General features: G+C 40.0%; 1 protein-coding gene across 2 annotated transcripts in view; it reads right to left on the bottom strand.

Annotated features, from left to right (window-relative positions):
• The window catches only part of PARN (poly(A)-specific ribonuclease), a 123,150-nt gene that overhangs the window by 67,545 nt on the left and 28,807 nt on the right, over positions 1 to 26,798 (bottom strand). For both annotated transcript variants that reach the window (XM_019540130.1, XM_019540131.1), the window contains exons 19-20: positions 15,160 to 15,215; positions 8,294 to 8,380 (exon numbers count right to left, since the gene is read on the bottom strand). In XM_019540130.1, coding sequence (XP_019395675.1) covers positions 8,294 to 8,380; positions 15,160 to 15,215 — 143 coding nt within the window. The remainder of the gene's footprint in view (positions 1 to 8,293; positions 8,381 to 15,159; positions 15,216 to 26,798) is intronic.

Below are 26,798 nucleotides of genomic sequence, written 5' to 3'. Positions count from 1 at the left end.
CCATCCCCCCAGCCCCCCCAAGAAGCCGCAACTCCATCCCTCACTTGCCCCTGCCCCTCCCTCCCTCACTGTGGGGGATGTTAATCTGCCCCCCATGCCCCTTCCACCACAATGGACTCCACACTGCCAGGCTGTGCTCCTTGCTGCCTGCATACTGCACTGCTGCTGCACAGGGCCATTTATCAGCTACCTCAGGCCAATTTCTGATACAGACAATTTTCTTTACATCAGTCTGATATTGGATTGGTACTGATATATCGGTGCACCTCTAATATTCTTAGGACACCTTAGAAACTGAAGACTGTAGAAGAATGTCCTGAGGTACTCTGTCACCCATAAACTTCACGTCAAAAAAGTTAGTACATTTATTTTATGAATGACAATGAACATCCTAGTACAGCTCCAGTTCAGCTGTAGCACTTGATACCTTAGCATTCTGTTTGTGTATATTATATAGCAAGCCTCAGGTTACAATTTCAAACTAAAAATCAAGAACCTATGGAAACTGTGGCTTGAAATGTATGTTATTTTCAGAATTTTTGTTTTCCAACCTATACCAACAGATTATAAGAAAGTTCTCTTTGAACTTCTGCCAAATAATAAATTGCTTATTTTCTTGCAATTGTTAAAACCAAACTAAACTTTTTAAATTTTTTAGTTGCAAGTTACTATACCTCTGAGAAGCCAGCTGTTTGGAACTTCAGTTATGATAATTTCAATACTAATAAAACCATAATTGATTCAATATGGTTTCTGACAATTCCCAGTTCATGTGCCAGGTTTCCAAACTGGCTTGTCATAACAGTAAGGTTAAATATTTGTCCCATAAATGAAACTCCAGTTAAACCGTATTCTTTGAAGTAGTTTCATGAAAGGCACCGTAGTATAAGCAATTTTCTCCGTTATTTCTAATCATTCATAGTGCTTTAGGAATGTAGAACCCTGCCTTACAATGGAAGGAACTCAGTACGGTAGACAGCTAACAGCTCATAGGGCACAGGGACTCAATGTAGGACAGAGCTGAGAGCTGGTATCTGGGGCAACTATTAAGTTATCACCAGTTCACAACCTGCTTCCAGTGGTAGTGAAGGAGAAAAAAGAAAAAAAATACATTTGTCAGTGATTCAAGACTCTTTACTAGCTAGAAGAAATCTTTCTGGGCCACTTGAATCCTACTCCAAATGCATCTTAAAATGGTTTACTGAACTGATTTCCTGTGCAGTATCAATTTCATCTTTTTTTAATTCCAAATAGATTACAAGATAACTTCTCACTCTTCTACTTGGATGCAAGTCCTATTAGTCTTCTATTTGCGTTATACCCTATGTTACTGTGCATTCTGGACTGCTTTGTCCTTGCTACTCATCCAGAACTAGTGAAGATTTACCTGGAGTATAAAACCCATTTTTTGGCTACACACTTAAAAAAGGATATGGACATATTTAAAAGATCTCAAAAATGATTAGAGTTCTGTGAAGCATGAAGAAAGGCTGAAAGAACCAGGACTATTTAGTTCTGGGGAAATGAAAATGGCAGGGGAAACCATTTGAAGGATGGTTATACAGAGGGTGGAGGTAAGACTTTATGACTTCTAGGGACAAAACTAGAAGCAATACATCAAACTGCAAAAAAGCAAATTTAGGTTGGAAATCAGGAAGACCTTCCTTATGAGGGCAGTTAAACACTGGAACAGGCTAGCCAGAGAGGCTGTGAAATCACCTTCAAGTTTTTAGTAGCAGGTTAACAGAACACTTAACTGAGGTGGTTTCCCAGGGATAATCCTGCCTTAAGAAGAGTGGAGTGAACTAGATGACCACCTGAGGTCCCATCCAGCTTTATCTTTCCTATGATTTCATTATATTTAATCCATTAATATGAAATTTACTCAGTACTTGAGGTGAGTGGAAGCAAGGGTTAGGACTTACCTTTTATACCACATACAATTACATTTACACACAAAGAATTGGTGGAGGACTGGAACTCAGTTAAAGGTGAGACTTAAGACCGGCTTAAGTGACCATGTTTTCACTAATGCCTATGACAGGTCCACAAAAAAGAAATGTACTAGTGCCATAGTACTCAAACAGTACATGTAAGAAAATCTTATTAACTACTGCAGTAAGGATTCTACCTCCAAGCAGATCTGGGGTTACAGTTAATTTGACGTGGCAGTCTCTGCCTGTGTGTATAGTTTACCACACTGTTAGTTTATGCTTAGGTTATTAAAATAAGTTGTCCAAAGAATCAGGATGTTAACATTTAAACATAGTAGCTTTTAATATAGAGGAATGATTGTAAAGACCTGACAATTAACGTGCACTCAAACATGAACTCTTATGCAACTCCTAACTCTTACCAGTTTGAAAAGACTACACTTGTTCTCATTTGAAATGAACTTTGATTACAAATTAAAATCAAGAGAAATACAGATGTAGGACAGGAAAATAAGTTGAATCCAGCAAATCTGTCAAACATTTTGTTAATACTGTGCATTTCTTAAGAATGGTGAAACAATAATAGGTGTTATATGCAGCTGTATTGCATGCACAGTACTTAGCAGACAGAGCTGGATGCCAATTTACTGCACCAAATCCAATCCAAATATTCAATACTAAATAAGGTAAAGACAGGAGAAGTTTGAGGCAAATGTTTCTTTTAGAAACCAAGTGTCTTGAATAATTTGAGAAGTGGCACTGTTCTGCCTAGCCTATGATGATTTGCTAAAATTTAAAAATGGAGGGAAAGTTTTATACTTTGCAACCCTATGCCATCACATGCTAGCCAGTTTCTATCCACACAGTTGTGGAAGAAAATTACATCTACTATTTCTGAGCAAAACCAGCTATTTTAAATTTTATTTCAATTTTAGTTTTAAGATAAACATTCTCTTTAAGTAAAAATAAACACACAACTTCTATTACATGGGAATTTTGTGTGGACAACATACCACTATATTCTGTAAGAATGAATTTAAAAAAAGTAAAAAAGTTAGTTTAGATTGGATACCCCGAAAAACTCCACTGTTAGAACAGATGCAGTGGAATAGACTGCCTAGAAAGCTGTGAATTCTCCATCGCTGGAGGTGTTAAAGAACAGGCTGGACAGCCAGGGGCCAGGGATGATCTAAGTGTAGCTATACCAATGTTCTACTAAGGGTATTTCCTATGCTTCTGGGCTTTGCTGGTTGCCCCCGTCCCCTTTTCTGCTACACGTGTCAGTGTTTTTAAGTCTCCCTCAGAGGCACTGGGTGTTGGCTACAGCCAAGGCTAGGGACTGACTGGGGTGTGCCAATGCTCCTGCTGAGACCACAGCTGAAGGGTCCTGGCTTGAGGGTCTTGCCCTTTTGTTCAGGGTCAGACCAAATGCCATTAGTTGAGGTCAGGAAGGAATTTTACCTCATGGTCAGATTGGTACTGACTGTGGGGGTCTTTGCCTTCCTCTGTCGCAGGGGGAAAGAGGGGAGGAAGCATGGCCCTCTACCCAGGATTGCTTGAACATATATTGACAACATTTCATAGAAGCTGGAGGTTGGCTGCTGTGGCTCCCCTGCTTTACCCGTGGCAGGTTAGGGTGTTAGGTTCTAAGTAGAGTTTAGACCAGGGGTCAGCAAGGCCTGGCACATGTGCTGAGCATGGCACGCGAGGCCATTTTGCTCAGCACGCCACTGCCAGCCTGGGCTCTAAGCAGCTACTGCCAGCCACGAGGCCTGGGCTGCTCCCAGCAGGCAACTGGGCAGCTGCAAGCCCTGCCATGGTTGGCAGCAGCTACCCAGAACCTGGGCCAGCTGCAGCCAGGAGGCTACAAACATCTGCTTCAGGATCCGGCATTAGCTCCATACTGGCAGGTGCACACATGCTTCAGAGCGGATTTTGTCCAGTGGCCCAGGAGCTGAGCTCCATGAGCCCACACATTTGGTTCTGTGCATTTGTCTGCCTCTGTCTGGTCTTGTGCATCTGTGTGAGCACACAATTCTGGTTCTGGATGTGTGTGCATGCGTGTGTTCTGGCTGTGTGTGTGTGTGGTTCTCTCTCTGCTCTGCTCTGCTCTGCTCTGCTCTCCTCTCTCTCTCTCTCTCTCATTTGTCTCTTTTCTCTTTCATTGCAATATGCTCAACAAAAAAGGAATACACAAAGGCAACATTTATGAGTATTAAATATACTAATATGCAGTGCAGCCTGCCATGTACACCCCCCCCCATTTTGTTTTTCTGGCATGCTGGCATTCCAGCACCTTCCGAGGTAGACACTGTGGTTTTTTCAGCACTCTGGCCAAAAAACGTTGCCTACCCCTGATTTAGGCTATGGATTGGGTCAGATTGGTTTGGATATGGTTGATCCTGCCTCAGGCAGGGTATTGTACTAGATGTCCTCTGGTGGTCCCTCCCAGCCCTACTTTTCTATGACTATGGTTATACTGACAGAATACTTTATTCAAGCAGCATGGATAGTAGCATTCCCGAAAATTATTTTTTTTCAGATTTCATGCTAAAAAAAATAATTACCTGCGTAATGATTTGGTTCAACATGATAGAGCTGCAGCAGTTTCTGGCTGCCTGTTTCACATGACAGTAAAACGAGCTTAACACATTTACCTTGGGAGAGCAGGAGATTAAGACACATACTTGTAGAGTAATGCAAACAATATTTGCTCACTGAATAGCTGAGAAAGGTTAAATAAGACAATTCACCTTCCTGAAGGGTGGACAGAGTACCAAGATCACAAGACAGCAGAAAAATGTTTAGAAAGTCTAAACATTCCAGGATGAGAAGTGCAAAAATGTTACAGACAAATTGGTATATGGAGTGTATTCAGAATACATTACTACCGTTATATTTAAAGTTTTCATTTTTTAACTAGGCAGTTCACTTCTAAAATCATAACGTAATTATATCATCTTTAAATTGCAAGCTAACCACCTTTAAACACTGACTTCAGGACATGGATATAAATATTTTAATGCATCACCGTTGATTAACACTTGAAACAGAAACTGTTGCCTCAATACCTGTGTATTTGCAGCACCAACAGGAACTGTAGGTGTGCAGTACAAAGGCTTTGCTTTTAAAAAGCAGGCCTATTAAATGTTCAAGTTACTATGTAAAAGCTTCAATTATTAAAACTGAGTTGTTAAAAATATTTTGTCCTTCGTGCATTTTACACTTTGATGCTCACCAAGCTCTGATAGAAAAAAAACAAACTCATCATTCATTTCTTTCCAGGGTTTTCTTATCTCAGTAAAATTGTATGTTAAGGTCCGATTAAATCAAACTCACTCATTCTGGTGATAACAATCTGATGATATACTGACTGAATCCAAAACACCTGAAAGTGTTTTCTTAGCTGATAATGAAACAACAAACACAAACTACAATGACTAGCATAAAATGTTATTTTAAGTACTGTCAGACTTGTCATCTAGTGTCATCTAGTCTATAGAATATTAAAGTATTCTATACTAATTCAAGAACTAAAAGAAATGAAAGAAAAAAAACCTCTTAGTAGATTGCCCATTCTTTGCTTTTAGGTCTTACCAGTTCTTCTAATAGGAATTCTTTAAAAGTCTGCCATAAGATTGTAATAAATAAATAAATAAATAAATAAATAAATAAATAAATCTTAAATGATGAACAGGTGCATAGTTGGTATGCAGCATGAAACATTAAAAGCATGAATGTCTTTTTCAGGGCAGTAAATCTCAGTCTGCTTCATCTTGCTTTAAACACTGCAGTGGCTCACTGGCAAGTGTTTCAAGTGTTTATTACAAGCATTGTTCTCACTAGACCAAACATTTAAGACACTTATTTATTATGAAGTTAAAAGTGAATAACATTATGAAATTAAAGAGCTCATATTCTAAGCTAATTATCTTTAAATTTAAATTTTAACCATCACCCACCCCTGCCAAAGTTCTTGTTTAAAAAACAATGGTCTGTTAAGCTGGAATAGTAGGAAGAACTGATTTGTCAGGACTACTGACTTGATTTGGCATTTGACTAGTCACTCTCAATCTCATTTTACCTATTTGTTTCCTCTGTCTGTACTAGATAGTATGACTCCTAGGATGCTGAGAAAATTAACTTAATCAGCTGTAAATGGGCTCTGAATTCTTAAGAACTCAAGTGCTCTGCATTAGTGTACTCCAAGTACTGGGTGCTTATTTCTCAAAGGACTGGTTCCTAAATTAAATAGTATTGCACAAGTGTGACCCCTAGTGGCAATGAACAATGTCTACAACACATGCTATCACTACAAAGTGAAATGTGTCTACCACCAGATCAGAGTTTCTGTGGCCATATTTACACATGCACTTTACTGCAGAGCAGACCAATTAGCTGTATAGTAAAGTGTCCCCATCTACATGCGAGATGGTATTAGACTGCAATAAACTAATACCACCGTAAGATAGTACTGTCAGCATCAGTGCTATCTTACAGTGGAGTAATTAAATACATGTGTAGACACTGACCATAAGCATATATTGTGCCAGCAACCTAGGCATAACAGGGCCAGATTCCTGCCTGCCACCTAGCCACATAGCTCCACACTTGCAGCACCCTCATGCCCCAGCCAGCTCCTTCTGCCACCATCCAAAAGCACAGGGCAGAGCAGGGCAGGAGCAACCCTAGAATAAACTGTTCCACCCTAGCTCAAATTGCTGCTGTTCCACGTGCATGTGTAGACACTGAGCCTAGGAGTAGGTTACTACAGCTCAAACTGCTCTAGAGTTTATTGCTTCAAACTGTATGTGTAGCTGCACCCTGTAGTTTCTAAACTCATGGTCTCTGAAGAAACAAAAAGTTCACAACTCATAATGTACACATCTAAAGAATTCTTCATTCTATGCATTTCTAGAAAATCTCTATGGTTAAGCCAACATTGTACACCCAACTTCCCAAGTTATAATACTAAGACCCAGCCAGTATATTAGCAGCATAGCATGGAAGAGAAAATAAAAAGCTCACACTTTTTAGTTACATAAAACCAAAGGTTTAGAACCAAGAAAATATCAGATGTTTTCAAATCCAGATGTAAAGAAGGACAAAATTTTGAGAAGCATGAAATCTTTATTTTTAAAGATCCTGCCACATGAAGAGAACATGACACAAACCAAACACATCCTCACACTTACATAGCAAAGAATACATTGCAAGCTTATCTCCCCTCGTTGGAGATCAAATATTCTTGTGGTTACTACATTTACTTCCAAAATTATATTTGACTTATATTTTTAGCTGTCATAATGCAGTTTAGCAAGTTTAAATAAGAGCCAGCACCACATGAAAACTACTTTCCAGACGCTGTCAGCAAATTCTGAGGCTCAGACTTCTGGGATTAGACTTGAGAGAAAAAGGGAGGGTGTGTGTATCCGCTCCATCAGTGGGAGGATTAGAGTAAAACTGAAGCAGAATCATACATACTAATGAAAGCCTGCAATGAATCCCCACGCACAGCCAGTGAATTCTGATTTTCCGACACCCAAATGTCTTAAATAGTAAGTGCCTGAAACATTATCAGTGCAGTTGATCAAATGCTAGTCTATTTACCTTAACTCTAAAATATCATGCATTGGTTTGATTTCAAAAAGTGACAGGTCCTGTTTCTATAACACCAAGCTGTAAGACTGAAACCTGTTTTTAGTTTAAGTAAGTTGATAATAGTTCTTTAATAGATAAAATACTAGCAGGGCCTTTTTAAAGTACTGACAGTTGGGTGGACACATTCAAATAATCTGAGAGACTTCTCAGGTTTGCTCTCCTGGTAAAGAAACTTGCCCAGAGCCACATGTACATACATTTGACTATTGGCGGGGGTGGGGGGGCGGCACGGAAATTACAGGATGCTTTGAAGCCTTCCTTAGCCTGCCTGGAAAAACAGCTCATGGTCAGCATGTTTTTCCCTGTGCAGCAGAGTAGCATAGTCCAAGCAAGGGACACACTGACTCCCTTGAAGGGAGGGGAGACACTGAAAGATTATGTTCTCTTCTGAGATGATCCATGGCATGTACAGACATTCGCTCTCCCAAGAGAAACTCTCCTGGGAATGATTTAAGTCTGGTTGTTATTTTTCTCTTGTAGTGGCCATTTTTACCATGGGAGAAAAAGCCTGAACATCTGTACACTCATGATTTCTCCTGGGAAAGTAGCAACTCTCCCAGGAGAAACCAAACAGCTGTATGAGACCTAAATCATAAATGGTTTTATTTAGAAGTTTCAAAGCTAGCGTAAAAACTGGTGTTATGGAGAACCCATGGAAACCTATGCAAAATTTTTTGGAAAGGGTAAGCATTACTCACCAAAGGCACTGAAGAGCTGGTAAAGGTCACTGGTCTTCCACTCTTTGGGAAATGTAACATGAAGAACATGATCTCGTTTTGGCTGCACTATAAGAAGGAAAAAAGCTTTAATAAAACAAGTTACCCATTATTTTTCAGGATATGAATTAGTGTTATTTATCCGAAATGTAAAAACAGACCGCTTTACATTTAAACCTTAAGACTATAATAACTGCACAAAATTACTATATTTATACAAGTCAGTCTGTCCAACTGACTAATTTGTATGTGAAACTGAAAATTGTGCATGCCACAAAAATGGTCCAAAGCTATCCACATTTTTGGTGCCGTCTCCAGCCCCTCTTATACCACATTCAAATGGAAATCAAAACTGCCTAACCTCTTCATGTTCCAACTTAAATCAGTAACTGTATTTTACCATTTTGCTCTTCACTCAGGGAATTTATACATGTACATTTGTCTGCTCCAATGTGCCGGAAATCTAATGCACTGGAGCAGATTCGATGAATCGAGTCTGCGGAACATGTAAACTGGTGCGCCCGGTGCTGCATTTGTATAAATGGAGAAATGTGCATCAGCACTAAGAAAATGATGGCAGCGCACTTCGAAACTAAGGCACCTTTGAAAAAGCATGCTGCTGGCATTTTCTTAGCGCATTTCACAATTTATATAAATGCATGCGACACAGCGCTGGGCGCTTTCAAAAGCACCCAGCATTGAGTTGCATGCATGAGTGCATACACTCTTAGAGCTTACTGTATAACAGTATTTCCAAAAACAAATGCAAAAACCACTTTGCTTAGAATCCTTGATGTCCTACTCTAACCAGGACACAGCAACACAATGACTCTTCTCTGTGCTACCTAAAAAAGATCTGATGCATAGGATAGCATTTTCTATATTGCCAGAAGCCCATACTATACAGCAGAAGCTTTTAACAAACTATTTAAGGAAAACTGGTTCAAAAGTACAACTTTTTACCAAACTACATTACGGACTGCGTGAGCACTGAAATGCCCTATCCGCCCTTGGAAAATTCCAAGGTAGCATTTGCTTGCTGTAACTCTGTCAATAGAAATACTCCATCCCAAGTCAAACAGCCCTACAAAATTATACCCTGTTTTTCTTATTTTGTGTCCCCAACAATATTGCCCAATATAATGCATGATTAATGTGATTAATATCATAAGTAGTGAAAGTACTGCTTAGCATGTGGCTCATTCATCTTGACCAAACAATCTTTATTTTAAAGGCATTTATTGCTTTCTCCCCTGTATAGTCAGTTATGTTGATTTTTAAAAAAATGCAGAATCTCTCTAGAAGCCACTGATACTATGACAGTTTAAGATGGTAACATTTGTAAAAAAAAAATGCAATCAGAAATACTGTATTTTTTTTCAGATTTCAGTTGAAATTTAGTAGCTTAAAAACCTTGAAATAGATCGAGACGTACAAACAAACAAAAAAAAGCATGTTAAATAAACTCAAGACTAACATTACCAAGGACCTGAGGATGGCATCCCAAGTTAAGGATAACAAAAAATTGTTTTTCAGATATATAGGGAGTAAAAGGAAGTCCCAGGGTGGTATAGGACCACTACTGAAATGGGGAAAAACAATTGGTGACAGACAGGGAGGATAAGGCTGAACTCCTCAATGAGTTCTTTGCCTCAGTCTTTCTAAAAGAGGGGGCAAGACAAGTCTCACATTGTAGAGAGGCAACAGCTGGGCACCAGACTACCAAGCATTGACCCTGAGATGTTGCAGTCACTTGGAAGGACTGGATGTGTTTAAGTCGGCAGGCCCAGATGAGCTCCATCCGAGGGTACTGAAAGCACTGGCCAGTATCATTGCACAGCCACTGGCAAGAATATTTGAGCACTTGTGGCACACGGGACAGGTCCCAGAGGACTGGAAAAGGGCCAATGTGGTCCCCATTTTCAAGAAGGGGAGGAAGGAGGATCCAGGCAACTATAGGCCAGTCAGTCTCACCTCCATCCTTGGCAAAGTCTTTGAAAAGATTAAGGCTCATATATGTGAGAGCCCAGCAGGAAAAATTAATGCTGAGGAGAAACCAGCACGGGTTCGTAGCAGGTAGATCATGCCTGACTAATCTAGTCTCTTTTTATGATCAGGTTACAAAACACCTGAACACAGGAGTAGGGGTTGATATTGTTTACTTAGACTTCAGGAAGGCCTTCAATATGGTATCCCACCCCATACTGGTGAACAAGTTAACAGGCTGTGACTTGGATGATTACACAGTCTGGTGGGTGGCAAATTGGCTAGAGGGTCATACCCAGAGAGTGGTAGTGGATGGGTTGGTATCGACCTGGAAGGGCGTGGGCAATGGGGTCCCACAGGGCTCAGTACTTGAACCGATACTCTTCAATGTCTTCATAAGTGACTTGGATGAGGGAGTAAAGTGTACTCTACCCAAGTTTGCAGATAATACAAAACTGTGGGGAGCAGTGGACACACCGGAGGGCAGGGAACAACTACAGACAGACCTGGACAGGTTGGACAAATGGGCAGAAAACAACAAGAATGCAATTTAACAAGGAGAAATGCAAAGTGCTGCACTTAGGGAGGAAAATGTCCAGCACACCTACTGCCTAGGAAATTACTTACTCAGTAGCATGGAAGCTGAAAGGGATCTTGGAGTCCTAGTGGACTCCAAGATGAACATGAGTCGTCAGAGTGACAAAGTCATCAGAAAAACTAACTGCACTTTATTGTCATGCATCTGCTGATGCACGAACAGAACCAAGGAGGTGATATTTCCCCTCTATAGGGCACTGGTCAGACCACAGTTGGAGTACTGCGTGCAGTTTTGGGCGCCACACTTCAAGAGGGATGTGGATAACCTGGAGAGGGTCCAGAGAAAGGCCACTCGTATGGTTAAGGGCTTGCACGCCAAGCCCTACAAGGAGAGAATAAGGCACCTGGACCTCTTCAGCCTCTACAAGAGAAGGTTGAGAGGCAACCTTGTGGCTGCCTATAAATTCATCATGGGGGCGCAGAAGGGAATTGGTGAGGCTCTACTCACTAAGGCACCCCTCGGGGTCACAAGAAATAATGGCCATAAGCTAGCAGAGAGCAGATTTAGACTGGACATTAGGAGGAACTTCTTCACAGTTAGGATGGCCAAGGTATGGAATGGACTCCCAAGGGAGGTGGTGCTCTCCCCTACCCTGGGGGTCTTCAAGAGGTTGGATGGGCATCTCGCTGGGGTAGTCTGAACCCAGCATTCTTTCCTGTCTATGCAGGGGGTCAGACTCAATGATCTATTGAGGTCCCTTCCGACCCTAACATCTATGAATCTATGAATACTGGAATGGCATTCAGACATATTATTCATGGCAATGTTTAAAGTCTCTACTTAAAAGGGGGAAATAAACATTCATGTACATTTTATATATATTTCAAATTTTACTGATGAATACAGCCCCACTTAAAAGAACGGATGAGTTTAAAATATAGGATTATGGAAGAGCTATTTCTTCTGGTGTGCCAGAGATCACGGTAAACAAACAATTCAAATCTTTTTTTAAAAATTGATACATCATACTTAAAATTGTAAAATGTAAAATTAATTCTAAAACAAGATGTAGATTTGAACAACATCTGTTTATATACAACATAGGAAAAATGAGAACACTATAAAACAATTATAATCCTCACTGAATAAAGCTTATCAATTTTTACCTTTCACACTTATTTTACTACACTTTGAACCTTCCCTTTAATAAATAACAAGGTCTTAGAATTAGTTTCAAGTCAAGGATATTTACACACGACTATTCATCATTTTAGTGTTCCACAACACCTATTCAACACATCTAGAAAGTAGAATGAGTTATTAAACTAGTCACCAAAAACTTTCACAGCAGGTTGTTTTACAAGTTGTCATAAAGGGAACAATACTTACATTAGTTACAAGACTAACTATAACTGACCCTTTTCCTAAGCATGGCTGCAAGCCTTTACCCAACTGTAATACCATCACATGCCATCTCCCTTTTACATTGGGCCCTGGGCTACTGCATGATTTCTCCCTTTTACATTGGGCTACCTTGTGGACCATATTTACCCAGAAGGCCCAAATAAGGAAGATTTTAAGGGGGCAAACCTTCAAGAATTTAACTAGCAGGCAGCAGAGTGAGAAGTGGTCAGGCAGCTTTTTCAACTTTAATTTCTTATAGCAGGAACAGAGAAAAAGATTTTAAAAAGAAAAAAGGTCCACCTGATCATCTACCCTAAGTTTATTGTCCCTCTGGAAGTTTAGGAATGCCTAACTACCTCAGACCTCAAGAACACTCCATCAGTTTTTCCCTTTGCAAACAAACAGCTCTCAGATAATTATCTTTATCACTTTAGAGAGACAAATTGTTAAGCGTTCTTTCTGAAGCTGAGATAACAAAACACGTCTTGTAATTAGACAGCACCTAGAAGTAGCAACTCCACAGTTTAGTAACTGAGATATCATTTCTTAATGACCCCTGACATAGTACAGGCAAACTGTTGTCCTAGAAAAAGGGTGCTACATTTCCAACTAAAGGCTTAGCGCTGAAGTTTATAAGCAAAAACCACTTCAATAACCCCAGATATACATAAAATAACTATTTCTATAGTCATATTCCATACTCAAATAAACTAGACTTTTAACTTTAACAATTTACATTTCTCTCTCAAGCAACAACCACCTTCCTCTGAGTATTCAATTAAGCTACTGAAAGACTACTTGTTAGAGAAGGACATTCTTCATTCAGTGCACAGAGAAAAAAAAGTATCAAAGCAAGAAAAATGCTAATTGGTAGAAGAATTTATAAACCACTTATTTTTAATCAAATAAATAAAAATAGGGTAGGTAGTGTTGCAGTGATGCTGTAACAATGATGGTCCAGGAATTATGAACGAAGAATGTCTTGCATTCTAAAACTTGTCTAACTTTAGCCTAACCATGCAGTTGGCCAATAATAGATAAATTGCTCACAAAAACCCTCGTCTCTCCAAAAGTGTTTTAGGCATTTTATATATTAAGCTTCTCTAAGTTAAAATTAAGCCTTTGTATAATCAAAAACTAGAATCGCCTTGGAACATAGCTTTAAAGTGGATAAATCAAGATATGGCATCCAAATATCTAACATTTGTATAGCATGATGGGTCCCACATTGTATTTTCCATCTCAAAGTATTAAGCTTTCACGTCTGTGGCTCTTATCGATCTTAATCAAAGTTTTGCTTTTAATAATGGAACCACTTCATTGTGTTCAGTCACTGACTTTATTTTAAAAACAATGATTCTCAAGTGGGCTTGCAGGAGATCCTTTTAAGAGTGCTCACCCCCCTCCACTGCCAACAGTACTACAGCTACCTGCGGAAGCTCCCTGCTTACCACCGCCATGCTCCCACCGCTGCCGCCGCCTGCGGGAACTCGCTGTGCCCCCCAGCCTCCAGGGTCACGTGGCATTCACACGCAATAGGGTATGTTTGGGTACGTAGGCACCTCGCTCCCATCCTCGTGGGCAGAAGGGCTGGACAGGGTACAATTCACTGGTGGGCACCATGGGCCGGATGCAGGCCATGGGCCATATTTTGCCTGACCCTGTCCTAGAGGCTTGTAGGAGGGCTGGTTCCATCTGGGCCCCATTTCTGCCAGCAACATTAACTTTTGAGAGTCTTTCTAGTGAGTGTTAGTGCTAACTGGTGCAGTAACAACAAATTATTTGCAGATATTTAGTTCTGATGCAAAATTTCGAGAAGCAAATGTCTGCTCTCTTCATCCCCACTGCAGGAGTGATGGAAGCATTTGCTAGACCATTGATTCTCAGCTGGTGACCCACACAGTTCTATCAAGGACACACCAGATATGAAAAGGTAATCACTGTAATAAATAAGTTTTTGATACAGGGTACTGATAAATTCTGAAAAGTTATGGAGGAGTGCCTTGAGTCTAAAACAGTTAAAAACCACTGCTTTAGGGTCTTAATTTTCACCTCTTCCTTCTTTGCTGCAACTGCATTTGGCCTGAAAACCTTGTGCTTAGGTTAAAGCTAAGTATTGTTATAAACAGAATGTTTTAAGTGAAATTATTAAGTAGTTAAATATTCACTACCATGTATTCTTTAACTGCAAAAAATAAAAGCTGGCCATCTTGCAAAACTTCAAGATTGTAAATATTACTTTGGGCTACCATTACCAAAGAAAGGCAGTTAAGAATAAAGGGCAAACTTGTTATCTTCAGCTACATTAAACTTGCCACAGAAAGTACAAATTTATCTCATTAAGCCATTTTTGGGTTGTATTTCATACATAGGGAGGACACTCCATCCAAAGTTACAAATGTACTGAATTACTTTTTTATTTGTTTATTATAAAAAGGGCATCAGTAAATTTAGACTTTTTGTTAATTCTGAATATGGTTCAGCTGGGACTGAATTCCTGTGTTCTGGCCATAGGGTACATGTTTGGAACAAAGCACAGACCTACATCATACTTTTCTGTGCGTCAGGATACCTTCTTATAGAAGTCAGCATGAGTACTCTCTCTAAACTAATTACTTCCATTAATACATATTTGAGGACAACTTAGCTATAGATATTAATGTTTTTGTGATTCATTTAGGAATAATGCCACAGTTGAGGGAAGCAGTTAAACAAAAAAAAAAAAACCCTCCCCGCCCCCAACAACAGGCCTACCAAGGCTTATTTCAGCTAGTTTCTCTGAAAATTGTCACATGGATGTGTCTTAAAATAACAAACAGAAATTCTGCACTTGCTCACGTGGTTGAACTTCTTTGCTAGAGAAGTGATAAATTCAAGATAACATGAAAGGAAAAGCAAACAAACAAAGAAAACTACTTACAGTCTGGTCCTTCCAAATTCAGGTATGGTATGTCCGTTACTCTCATAAGAAATAACCTGTAGCAAAAGGAATAAATGTCATTAGCAAGCTAGCTCTCTTAAAGGCTATTATAAAGTTTAGTTGGGCCTTACTTCAAGATAGTTAGAAGCCATATTAATTAACTTAGCAATAATATTAACAAACAGAAAGCATAAATACATATCTTCAGCACCCCACTGCGAGAAATTCATTTAATGGGACTAGGCAGCCTACAAACAGGTCACCATACTATTTCAAAGAGATCAAAGAGAGATGACAAAAAATAACATACCAAAAAACCTCTCCCCCTTCCAAAATTTTGACGACAGATTTATTTTTATTCACTGCTCCTGCAGTTTTCTGGTAGCTGCAGTATTCAGAATCCTGAAATGTGGGGCATCACAACATAGACAGTGAACCAAATATTAAAGGACTTAAATATTTTTATTTTTAAATCAGTGCAGATTGTTCCTTTGCCTAGTTTACAAGAATATTCTGCATGACATGATAAGAAAGTGAATTTCTTAGTTAGGGGTTGTAGAAGTAGTCAGAAAAACTAATAAACTTCAGCCCACTTAGTTTACATTAATACAGAGAGGTTCCCTGGAAGGTTCCTTAATGAATCTAACAGTTAAAAATGCTCACAGACCTCATGGAAAAATAAATCTGTTAGAAGTTATATACAGTGTGCCTTGCAAGTGTCCCGACTGTTAACATTTGTTACATGGTTCAACCACCATCACTGCCAAGAGGCCCAATCATCTTGCTTATCCACAGACCTCTGTGAAAGTTATCTTTGACATTTTTTTTTAAGTTCTTACCAAGAATAATCTTATTCAAAATGCTGCACAAGAACATGCTAGTTTATATTAATGCTAATGTAACAAGCTAGATAAAATCGTCCAGTTTAACCATACAACTGCTATTGTATCAACAGTGATACAGAAAAGCAAGCATCTCTCGTGCCTCACTGACCAGAACACTGAGTGGAAGACAAAGCAGCACATTATCCATATATTTTCAGTCCTCTGCTTCCTCACTTGGACTGTCCAAGGGCATTGCTTGTCACAATTATACTCATGCAAGTCATGCATATCAATTTTCACTCAGCTATGCGTATATAGGAAGGAGTGAACTGTCGAATAAACTTTAGAAGCATTTATTCATATCAAAGATGTCCAAAATCCTCTAAGAACGACGTTTTAAAAAATGATAATGTTTCATAGAATGATTCAAAGTTTTTACATTTAACAAGTTTGTATTATTGCTTATATAGATTCACTGGAAATCAGTAAAAGTTTGCTGCATGATTTGCATCTCTACCAACGCATCTCAAGTAAGACACAAAAAGTAATCCTCCTGCTTTACTCAGCCTTGGTGAGGCCGCAACTAGAGTACTGTATCCAATTCTGGGCTCCACACTTTAGAAAGGATGTGGAGAAGCTTGAGGGAGTCCAGAGGAGAGCCACACATGTGATAAGAGGTCAAGAGAACACGCCTTATGACAGGGGCAGGCAATTAATTCGCGCAGAGGGCCACTAACTGAGTTTTGGCAAGCCATTGAGGGCCGCATGACAGGCAGCCAGGGGCAGCTAAATATTAATTTTCTAAACTTTTTCAGGGGCCCCGTGGGCCAGATAGAGTGGTCTGGCAAGCTGCATGTGGTCCACAGGCCGCATTTTGCCCAAACCTGCCTTATGAGGAAAGACTGAGGCATGGGACTCTTCAGCCTGGAGAAGCGAAGGATCAGGGGTGACATGATGGTAGCCTATAAGTACATAAGGGGTGTGCATCAGGAACTGGGAGAATGTCTGTCCACCAGGGCACCCCAAGGGAAGACAAGGTCTAACTGTCAAACTGCTGGAAGACTATTTTAGACTGGACATAAGGAAAAACTTCTTTACAGTCCAAATCTCAAAATAGGCTGCCCCCAGAAGTGGTGCTAACTCTGGATACCTTTTAAGAAACTCTTGGATCATTATCTTGTTGGGGTGATCTGACCCCCGCTGACTTCCTGCCCCTTGGGCAGGGGGCTGGAACCGATGATCTTGCGAGGTCCCTTCCATCTTAATGTCTATGAAACCTATGACATTTTTATTGATTTCTATTTCCTAAAACTTGCTTTTAAATGGCCTGCAGCTAGAAAAAACATTTTAAAAAAAAGGAAGTGTTAGAGTATGAAAGCTCCTTCATATCAATTTTTAAATGGTATTCCAAATGGAGACCGTCTTAACTAGAAGTAGCAGCAGCAGGTTTCAACATGGCTGGGGCAGTAGTATTGCCATCTCCTAAAAACAGGAATTTGGCTGACCTGTCAACAAGTCTTTGTACTTAAGACTTCCACCAAGCTAACCAATGCTTTAAACACATATTTCTAGTTAGTCACTAGTGGTGCCCTTACCCATTTAAGAGAAACACCTTTATCCTCATTAATACGGTCATGTTCAAAACCATAAGAAGTTGTATTGAAACTACCCTACAATTCTGCTGGCTAAGTGATGGCACACAGTTAAAATGTTTTAATTGTTCACAATCTCCATCCAGAACTACCCTACCTTGTCCAAGCTCCACTTGCAAACTAAAAACCATGATATATAAATTAATCAAATCAGGTTTTCGTTTATTATAATAGACATATGGGAGTGATTTTTACATGAAAAAAATCTCTATACTGTGTATCAGCTTCCCCTGAGATTTAGGATCAGAGCTGCATCTACAGTGCTAATATTTCAGTAATAGTTTAGTACTCAACAACAGTGTTCAAACTTAATTATGCATTTTCTCTAGTATACATTTCTATACATCAGAACAGAGAAAAACCTTAAAAGGATTTAAAAAAAAAATAAGGTACATGTTACAAGCAGAACACAGATCTACATTATACTTTTCTATGTGTAAAGACACCTTCTTACAGAAGTTTGCATGAGTACCATCTCTAAACAAATTAATTCTATTAATACATATTTGTTTAGAAAAGCTTAGCTGGATATATTGATGTTTTTGTAATTCATTTAGGAATAGTGCCAGAGTTGACGGAAGAAGAGCTAAAAAACCCAACAACCCCCACCTCCCCCAACAAGCCTACTGAGGGTTATCTCAGCTCTTTCCTCTGAAAATTCGTCACACAGATTTGATTCAAATAGTTATTTGGGGCAGGGAAATCTCCAACCAGTTGTCACTTCTTGATCCTGGTTTTCCTCTGAAGTAATCTGAGATCCATCAGGAGCACCCATTAAACCAGCCAGTATTTTCTAGCACAACCTCCTTTGAACTATTGTTCAGCTACCTGCTTCAAAATTACCTTACTGTCTTTTAGAGTGAGAATACCGTGTCACCAGAGAAACTGTAGAACAACATAGAGACCCAAAATATACTTGAAATTACACAGTATTTTGCTTTCCAGAGATTTTTTTTAAACAAAAAACCCACTAGGTTTATTAAACTAGATAATTTAGCAAGTTTGACAATGACACTGGGTATTTCCAACCGTAAAATCTATTTAGCAGCACCATAGCTTGGGGCAAAAAGCATTTGCTATATTCAGATCAAATAATTCAGGGCTGTTGGTTGTAGTTGTGTTGGTCTAAGGACATAGGCACCCAAGGTTCTTTGGGTAAAGGTGACTAAATAGTTGGAAAAGATGTTTTTTTGCAAGCTTTCAAGTACAAACACGCTTCAGGCACAGGGAGAATTTATTGTTTCTTTGTGTGCTTTATATGCAGACAACACAAAAAAACAACAAACTCTCCCTGTGCCGGAAGAAGGGTGTTTGAAAGCTTGCAAAGAACAATTTTTCCAACTATTTAGTCGGTCTGATAAAAGATACCACCTTTACCCAAAGAACGTTGTACTCAAATAATTTATTTATGGAAAGTTTATTTTAAAATTAACAGCTTAGACTACACCACAGTTAAGAAAAAAAGAGTTTCCACATTACACTGAAGAATTACTGCCACCGACTCTGAAAACGCTAGTGCTATTTTATCACTAGCACAGACAACTCTGAGTCAAGTCTTCCAAGGCGATCTGGTATGCAAAACAGATTCTCAAGGCCTGGACCTACAATCAAGAAACACTATTTTCAGCTGCTTAGAATTCAACACAGAAGCTCTACAGACTGAAGATATATGTAAGCTAACTCGCATGCTGCCGGCACTATGGACCTCTATGGGCTGCACATGTACCTGAAAAATAGAGTAAATTAGTCACACTGGTTTCCACACTGCCATAGAAGGATTATTATTGGTACTCAAGCTACCTAGTTTAAATCTGACTCAAATATGGCTACACTACCCTGAAGTCACACACTGATTGGGAAGGGCAACACTGAAATCATTTAAGGCCGTCACTAAAAGAAAACCCCTGGGGAATACCAGACCCTCTCAAAAACAACGCACCAAAGTAAGATATGGCCCTTGTTTTTGAAAGGCAGAATGAAACAGAAAAAAAATTCCTTGTAGTAACAGGGACTAGGGAGCCAAACCTGCCCACTGTTCTGCTCCCCCAAACATGTGCAGGCTTAACTTTTGCTTCTGCCCAGCCCATAGTAGAAACTGCTCTTACTGTACATTTCCTTGCATGTACTGCACATGCTAATTTCAGCTGTTTTTCTTTTTTTGAAAAGGTGCGTTATATGGAAAAAAAAAAATGATGTAAGCAACTGACCAACACTGTTCTTTAGGATTTTCTAGTAATAGGCACAATCTTGAAAATAAGGTAATGATTTTCACTGAATTTAGCAGCTTTGATACCAGCAAGACACCCTACACTCCCTCACTAGCAGGTAAGCTGGTTAAAAATAATCTGAAACAGAACTGATTCTAAAATACTTGCAATCCAAGCACTGTTTAGTTGGAAGTAATTATTCGGGGGGGGTGTTTCATTTTGCAGATTTTTTTTTTTTTTTTTTTTTTACAGATAGGTGGGGGGAGGTCTCATTTTGTAGATTTTTTTGCAAGTTCTTATGCAAACACAAAATGTAAACACAAAATTATGTTCGATCAGTTAGCACAGCTTGTGTTTCTTTCCACTGCTTTGACAGAGAATACTGCTGCTAACAGAAGTACTCTAGTTGGCTGTTAAAAAAAAAATATATATAGTGAATTTCTAAAAGCACTTAATTTCTTACCGATAAGCAGCGTTTTAGACCAACTCAGACTATTCACAGCCCACCTCAGCTAACTTGACTTTTGTAGATATTTTAAGAAAAGGGAAAGAATGGTAAAAAGCTTCACTCTGGCCAGATTTGGACTACAAACTTTATTATTATCACCTGCAAAATTCTTGATAAGGATAGCAATTAACTGCCATATCTCCTCACATACTACACCCCACTTTCCCACCCCCCCAAATAAAACATGCACCTTTATTTGGGAAGGCAGAATGTAGTTGTCAGCTTGCAACGTTTAGTAATTATCAAGATACAAGCTGAATGCAGCAGCTTGCTCACCCTCAACTGGCTCAGGAGTTCATCAGCCAAAAGCTACTGCCTTGCCAGACAACCTGGGAGGGACAACACTGGACTCTGCCCTTTCTCTTTACAGTCCCAGGGACAAGTGGCAGTCATCTTAGCAAGCATGAGACACAGTGTCTACTTGTTCTACTCTACTCTGTTTTATTCCAGTGAAGAACAACAGTCTTTGTTCTTACCAGCAGACAATACAGCTTTCCAGCTTAAGATATACAACTCAATTTTGGAGGGCTTATTTTAAGGGAAAAAGCATGCAAGTAATTCTATTCAGTATTTCCATAAATATTTCTATAACACAGTATTGCTAGAAGAATCTTAACCTGTTTAAGGCATTAAAAACAATATTTTAATGTGTGCTTTCCTTGCAACAGTATGTCAGTTAATCAGTATCTAAAGTTTCACAGTGCAGTAGAAGCAGAATATTAAAATAGGAACATTAGCAGATTGAAAATAGATTCAGATTGTCTAGATTTACTGTAACTTTTCTATTGTCAATATCATGAGTACCATTCAAGAAATGTTTTTACAGTTCTTAAATAATTCACAAGTCAGCATGTATAAGTAGTAAAATGACTTCCCTTTGCTTAAAACAATTTATGTTACTTGAAAAAACATAAAAATGGACATGAATATTTATAACAGGTAGTACCAACTCTCCATCTACTTGGCAAGAGGTCTGAGCACATACTGTAACAGAAACTATACAATTTCTTCAGTAACAGGGCAGCTTTTGCACAATTATTATACAAAGACACTACAATTAAACTGAGCTGACTCCTAAAATATTTTCTTTCACATTATCTCTATACACATAGCTTCATTCAGGGCCCCCAAAAACTTCCTACTGAAAATTTTTCAATAGATTATTCAATTCTCTTGAACTTGCATATAAATATTAACCTAAAATTCCACAAACAAGATCAAGGCGAGTGGGCCTGATGTTAAGTTTACTGAGCTGGGAGATGGAAGGAGTGGGGGAGGCGAGGATGGAAAAAGAAGGCTGGATGGTCAAGGAACACAACATCTAGATGAGAATAATTGTGCAACATGCAACATGCATTCTAGTACCTGCACTCTAACCTTAACCCTAACCCTTTAATTTACAAAAATTGTAAATTCTAGTACATTTTTTCCAAAAATTGATCAAGTTAATGCAACTTGTGGTCATTATAGAGTGCACAGATACATACTGGGTGCATCTACACATGAAATTAAGGCAACGCAATCAACTCTGTAGCAGTTCACACCAGAATCAACTGCTCCTGGTCGCAGCATCTATACATGCACCTGGGACAACAGCAATTTGAGCCCCAAGCTGGATGAGCTGACCAGGCACAACTTATGCCCCTGGTCACTGTCTACATGTACACTTCAGCCATAAGATAAGTTAACTAGTTTACTGTGCCTTAATACCAGCACATGTAGACTATGACATTTTACTGTAATGCTAATTAGTCAACTCCGCAGTAAAGCAGACATACAGATACACCCACTGTGAGCAATAGGATTAGTATGTCATGTAGCCAATACAAGATACGGAATTTTAAATAAAAACCTACTGACAGTACTGAACTTGCAACTTCAGCATTCCCCAAATATCACAGTATCACAAGCATGGTATGACGTTTACATACTAAGGATTGTGTTTACCTGACAAATCATCATAGTTTCAATTGTAGATAACATACTTTAACAAGAATTTTCCAAGTTAAAATGTTAACTCATTAGGCAAAAATTTGTGTTAAGTGTTCACAGTCTAGCAGTGTGAGATAGGTAGGTAGGGGGGAGGGGAGGGGGAAGGTTGAACTGGTGATAGAATATAGTTGGTAAAATGCAGACAGGTTACCTGGGGTTATCAGATGGCAGGCAGGTTATAATGTGCCATAAATTCAATGTCTATATTTATTCCATGGGGTTTTTTTTGTATCCAGTAGATTTATGAAGTTCACAGGCTTTTCTATGAAAGGTGTTTTGTAAATTCCCCTTGAGGATTAGACTGGAGGGAGTGGTTGTCTCATGAGAAGTGTGCACCCACAGGTATTTTTGTCTTTGATAGATTTTCGGTGTGTGTTCATTCTGGTATGAGTTGTTTGGTTTCTCCTACGTATTTTCCATCAGGGGATTTAGGAGGTGCAGGTGTAAGATCCAGGAATGGTGGTGGCTCTGTTGTGGGGTGTAGTTGTTGTGGGAGTGATGGAGAGGTGTTGGCAGGTTTTACATATTTTGTCCTGGCAGTCTGGATCCATTTGGTGCACTTGGGGCCATAGAAGTTTGCTTCTGGTGATGAGGTTTGCAAGGTTTGGTGCATGTTTGAAGGCTAGGATGGGTGGGGTTGGAAAGATCTCCTTAAGAATTGGATCTTCTTCTAGTATGGGTTGCAACTGTTTAAGGATTTTTCTGTATAGGTTCCAGGGGAGGATGACATATTGTAACTAAGGGCATATGATTTGTGGGGACTTTCTTTTTGTACTGCAGCAATTCTTAACGTGGTATCCGGGTGTTTTTTCAAAAGTATGATCCACCTCTGTGGAAAAGTGTTCTTGCTGGGTAAAAAGCCTTTTGAGATTTGCAGGGTGACAATTGAAGGGTGTTCTCAGTGCAAATTCAGTGGTATTGGACAGCTTGGCTGTATATTACAGCTTTCTTGGTGTGTTTAGGGTGATTGCTGGTTCTGTGTAGATATGCTGATCTGTGGGTTCCTTGTATATGGCAATTAGCAGGGCTGTGAGAAATTTCACCACCTGTTTCGTTTCTACACTGTTTCAATTAATTTCAAGCTTGAAACAGCGAAATTGAAATGAAATGAAAGGCTTCAAAACAGCCTGGAAATAAAATGAGGGCAACTGAAACGTTTCAAAATATTTCAGGTTTCAAAGCTGGGCTTGCTTGCAGCTAAAGAAAAACTAAGGAGAGGGAGTGGGAAGGGGGTGGGGAGGACTACTCTAATATTGACCGTGTAGCTGGCCAGTGACTGCGATCCTTCCCTGAGGTCCCTTTCAATCCCAGTGCACTGGGGGGGGGGGGGGAGGCGGAAAAAAAGCTTGTTTGAACTGAGCTTTCTCTGCACCTTCACGCTTACAAGTGACACAAGTTTTGCTCCAAACAGTTTGAGGTGCAGTTTCCCAGAAACCCCCGCACCTATCTCCTTGAAACTTGGCAACTTTGTGGCCTCGGCAGAGGCTAGCACGCCTGCAAGTTTCATCTGAATCAGGCAAGAAATGACAACGTCATAAGCAGTTTTGTGCTTCCCCATTACAGCCTATGGGCAAAACATCAAAACAGCACTGAAACAGTGAAACAACAAAACTAAACACTGTCCTGTGAAAACGGAAGTCGAAACAAAATGGTGCTGTTTCGCGCAGCCCTACCTACTGATTTGTATTTTACCATTCTGGATATTGATTCCAGTGCCTAAAAAAGGAAGTGTTAATGCTGTTGTATTCAAGAGATAGTAGTCTGATGAAGGGGTGATGGTCCTTGAATTTGTGATAGAAATCAATCAGAGATTGCAGATTTTGGGTCCAAATGAAAATCGGTCCCCACTAATTACACACCGTTAGTTATGACATACTATCCTTCCCTGGAACCTGTATGGAAAATCCTCAAACAACTGCAACTCGTACTAGAAGACGACTCAATTCTTAAAGGTATCTTTCCAGACCCATGCATCCTAGACTCTAAACAAGCACTGAACCTTACCAACCTCATCACCAGAAGCAAACTTCCTATGGCTCAAAGTACACCGAATGGATCTAGACCATGCCGGGACAAAAGAGGTAAAACCTGCCAACACATCTCCACTACCCTCACCATAACTACATCCCATATCAGAACCATCACAATTCCTGGATCTTATACCTGCACCTCCAGAAACGTAATCTCTTTCCTCCAGTGCACTAAATGCTCTGATGGAAATTATGTAGGAGAAACCGAACATTCTGGTGTGCAGTTGAACGCCCACTGAAAAAATCTATCAGAGACAAAAATACCCAATTACCTGTGGGTGCACACTTCTCACAAGATAACCACTCTCTCTCCAATCTCTCAGTTCTAATCCTCAAAGGGAATTTACAAAACACCTTTCAGACAAGCCTACGAACTTCACTTCATAAATCTACTGGATACGAAAAAAAATTAAAAAAAAAAAATCATAGACTAAATAGACATTGGATCTATGGCACATTATAATCTGCCTGCTATCTGCTAACCCCAGGTAACTGGCCTGCATTTTACCAGCTATATTCTATCACCAGTTCAACATTCCCACCCCTCCTCACACCTATTGTCTTTTACCTCTCTGATTCTCACTGCCAATCAAGCAATGTATATCATAATTTACCAGCAGACTCTCGCTATTCCTGAAGAAAGGTGTTTGTGCCCAAAAAGCTTGCAAAGAACAATTTTCCAACTATTTAGTTGGTGTAATAAAAGATACGGCATCTACGCAAAGAACCTGGTCTGCCACAATCTAGAGGATAATTAAACCAAGGCAGATGGATAGTCTGACAAGTGATTAAACATAGGTATCAAAATAGTAACCAGAGGAAAAAACCTGTATGCATGTAAACAGATATCCTTTTGTCCTGGAATCCTACAGAGGTGCTTAAGGACCAGTGAACTACAGGAGATAAAGTGTGCTAACACCCTCCCCCCACCCCACCCAATGCTGGTACATTTGTAAACAAATCTCAACTCATTCAAGTTAACAGTCATTCATTCCAGGGACAAGACAGTGAGGTGCAGCAATGGAGCAACTTGTATAAAATACAACGGGCTAAAGAACCTTGTCTACTTGTATAAAGGACACCTGAGGAAACAGGTGTTCAAAGTCTGCAAGATCAGATCTGAAACCAAGCTCATGGTTTATGAAGCAGTTGTGATCCCCACCTTACTGTACATGGCTGAGATGTGGACAATGTACAGAAGACACCTCAAGTCACTGGAGAAGTTCCATCAACGTTGTCTGTGGCAGATCTTTCAAATCCAGTGGAAGAGAGACACATCAACATTAGTGTTCTCTCACAAGCAAACACCACAAGCACTGAAGCAATGATCATCCAAAATTAACTTCGCTGGGCTGGCCACCATCATTCAGATGTCTGACTCCAAACCTTCAAAGCCTTATTCTTCCAGCTCAATGAAGGCATATGCTAAAGAGGCCAGAGAAAGTGCTTCAAGGACGTCCTCAAGGTCAACTTGAAAAAAACGCAACATTTACATCAACTCATGGGAAACTATTGCCCAGGACTGTCCCAAATGGAGGAGGAGTCTGCTACAAGGATCTCCGTACTCCGACACCTTATGACAACACAAGATGGAAAAGCGGGACCATTACAAACAGCGTGTCACGGACCGAATCAAGAATCCAGATCCATTCATACCACATGGAAACATGCCTGAGTTGGAACAGAGTCTGTCAGTCCCAGATCAGCCTAGTCAGCCATCTTCGGATGCACAGATAAGGCAATCAACCTCAGCTGCGAGGAATTGTCAAAAAAGATTGCATAAAGGGCTACATAGCTTCTTTTTCATTGCAGGTTTGATCAATCAGCTGTAGTGTCTCAATGGCTGTGATCAGCTAAAGAAAAAAAGGATGTTGTGTCCTTGGATGACAGGGCTCTTTCAAAGATGCTGGCAAAGGCACTTCAGTATGACAGTTACAGATTTAAGACTTCTGCATTCACTTCACTTGAAGTGCTTACATTTAAGCATATTACTAATGTGGGTTTAGAGAAGGGATGGGCAAAACATGGCCCACGGGCTGCATCCACCCCACTATCCAGCCTGCGGGGCCCCTAAAAAATTTAGAAAATTAATAGTTATTTACTCCTAGCTGCCTGTCTAAGATGCCAGGAGCCAGGGACAGTAGGACCCAGGGGTAGCCTCAGCAGGAACAAGCAGCCCAGCCCTACCCGCCCCACCCCCAGCCATTTCCCAACAGTGCCCAGGCATGGCTGTAGCACCACAGGGCTCCCAGCTGCATCACCAGACTGCAGGAACATGGGAGCACCAATATGCCAGGGCCAGGAGCTGGAGAAGGGGTATGTGGGGGGGGGGGTGCAAGTCCCACCCCCCTGCACCATATACACATACCCACACCCCCTCACACTGGCATACATGCAAACCCCCACCCCCTCACACTCCAGCCACC

The sequence above is a fragment of the Crocodylus porosus genome, unplaced genomic scaffold (assembly GCF_001723895.1).
Source record: "Crocodylus porosus isolate Cpor-Errol unplaced genomic scaffold, CroPor_comp1, whole genome shotgun sequence".
Classification (NCBI taxonomy): domain Eukaryota; kingdom Metazoa; phylum Chordata; order Crocodylia; family Crocodylidae; genus Crocodylus; species Crocodylus porosus.
Note: the sequence above shows the minus strand (reverse complement) of the source record. Positions and strands in the feature narration are given on the sequence as shown.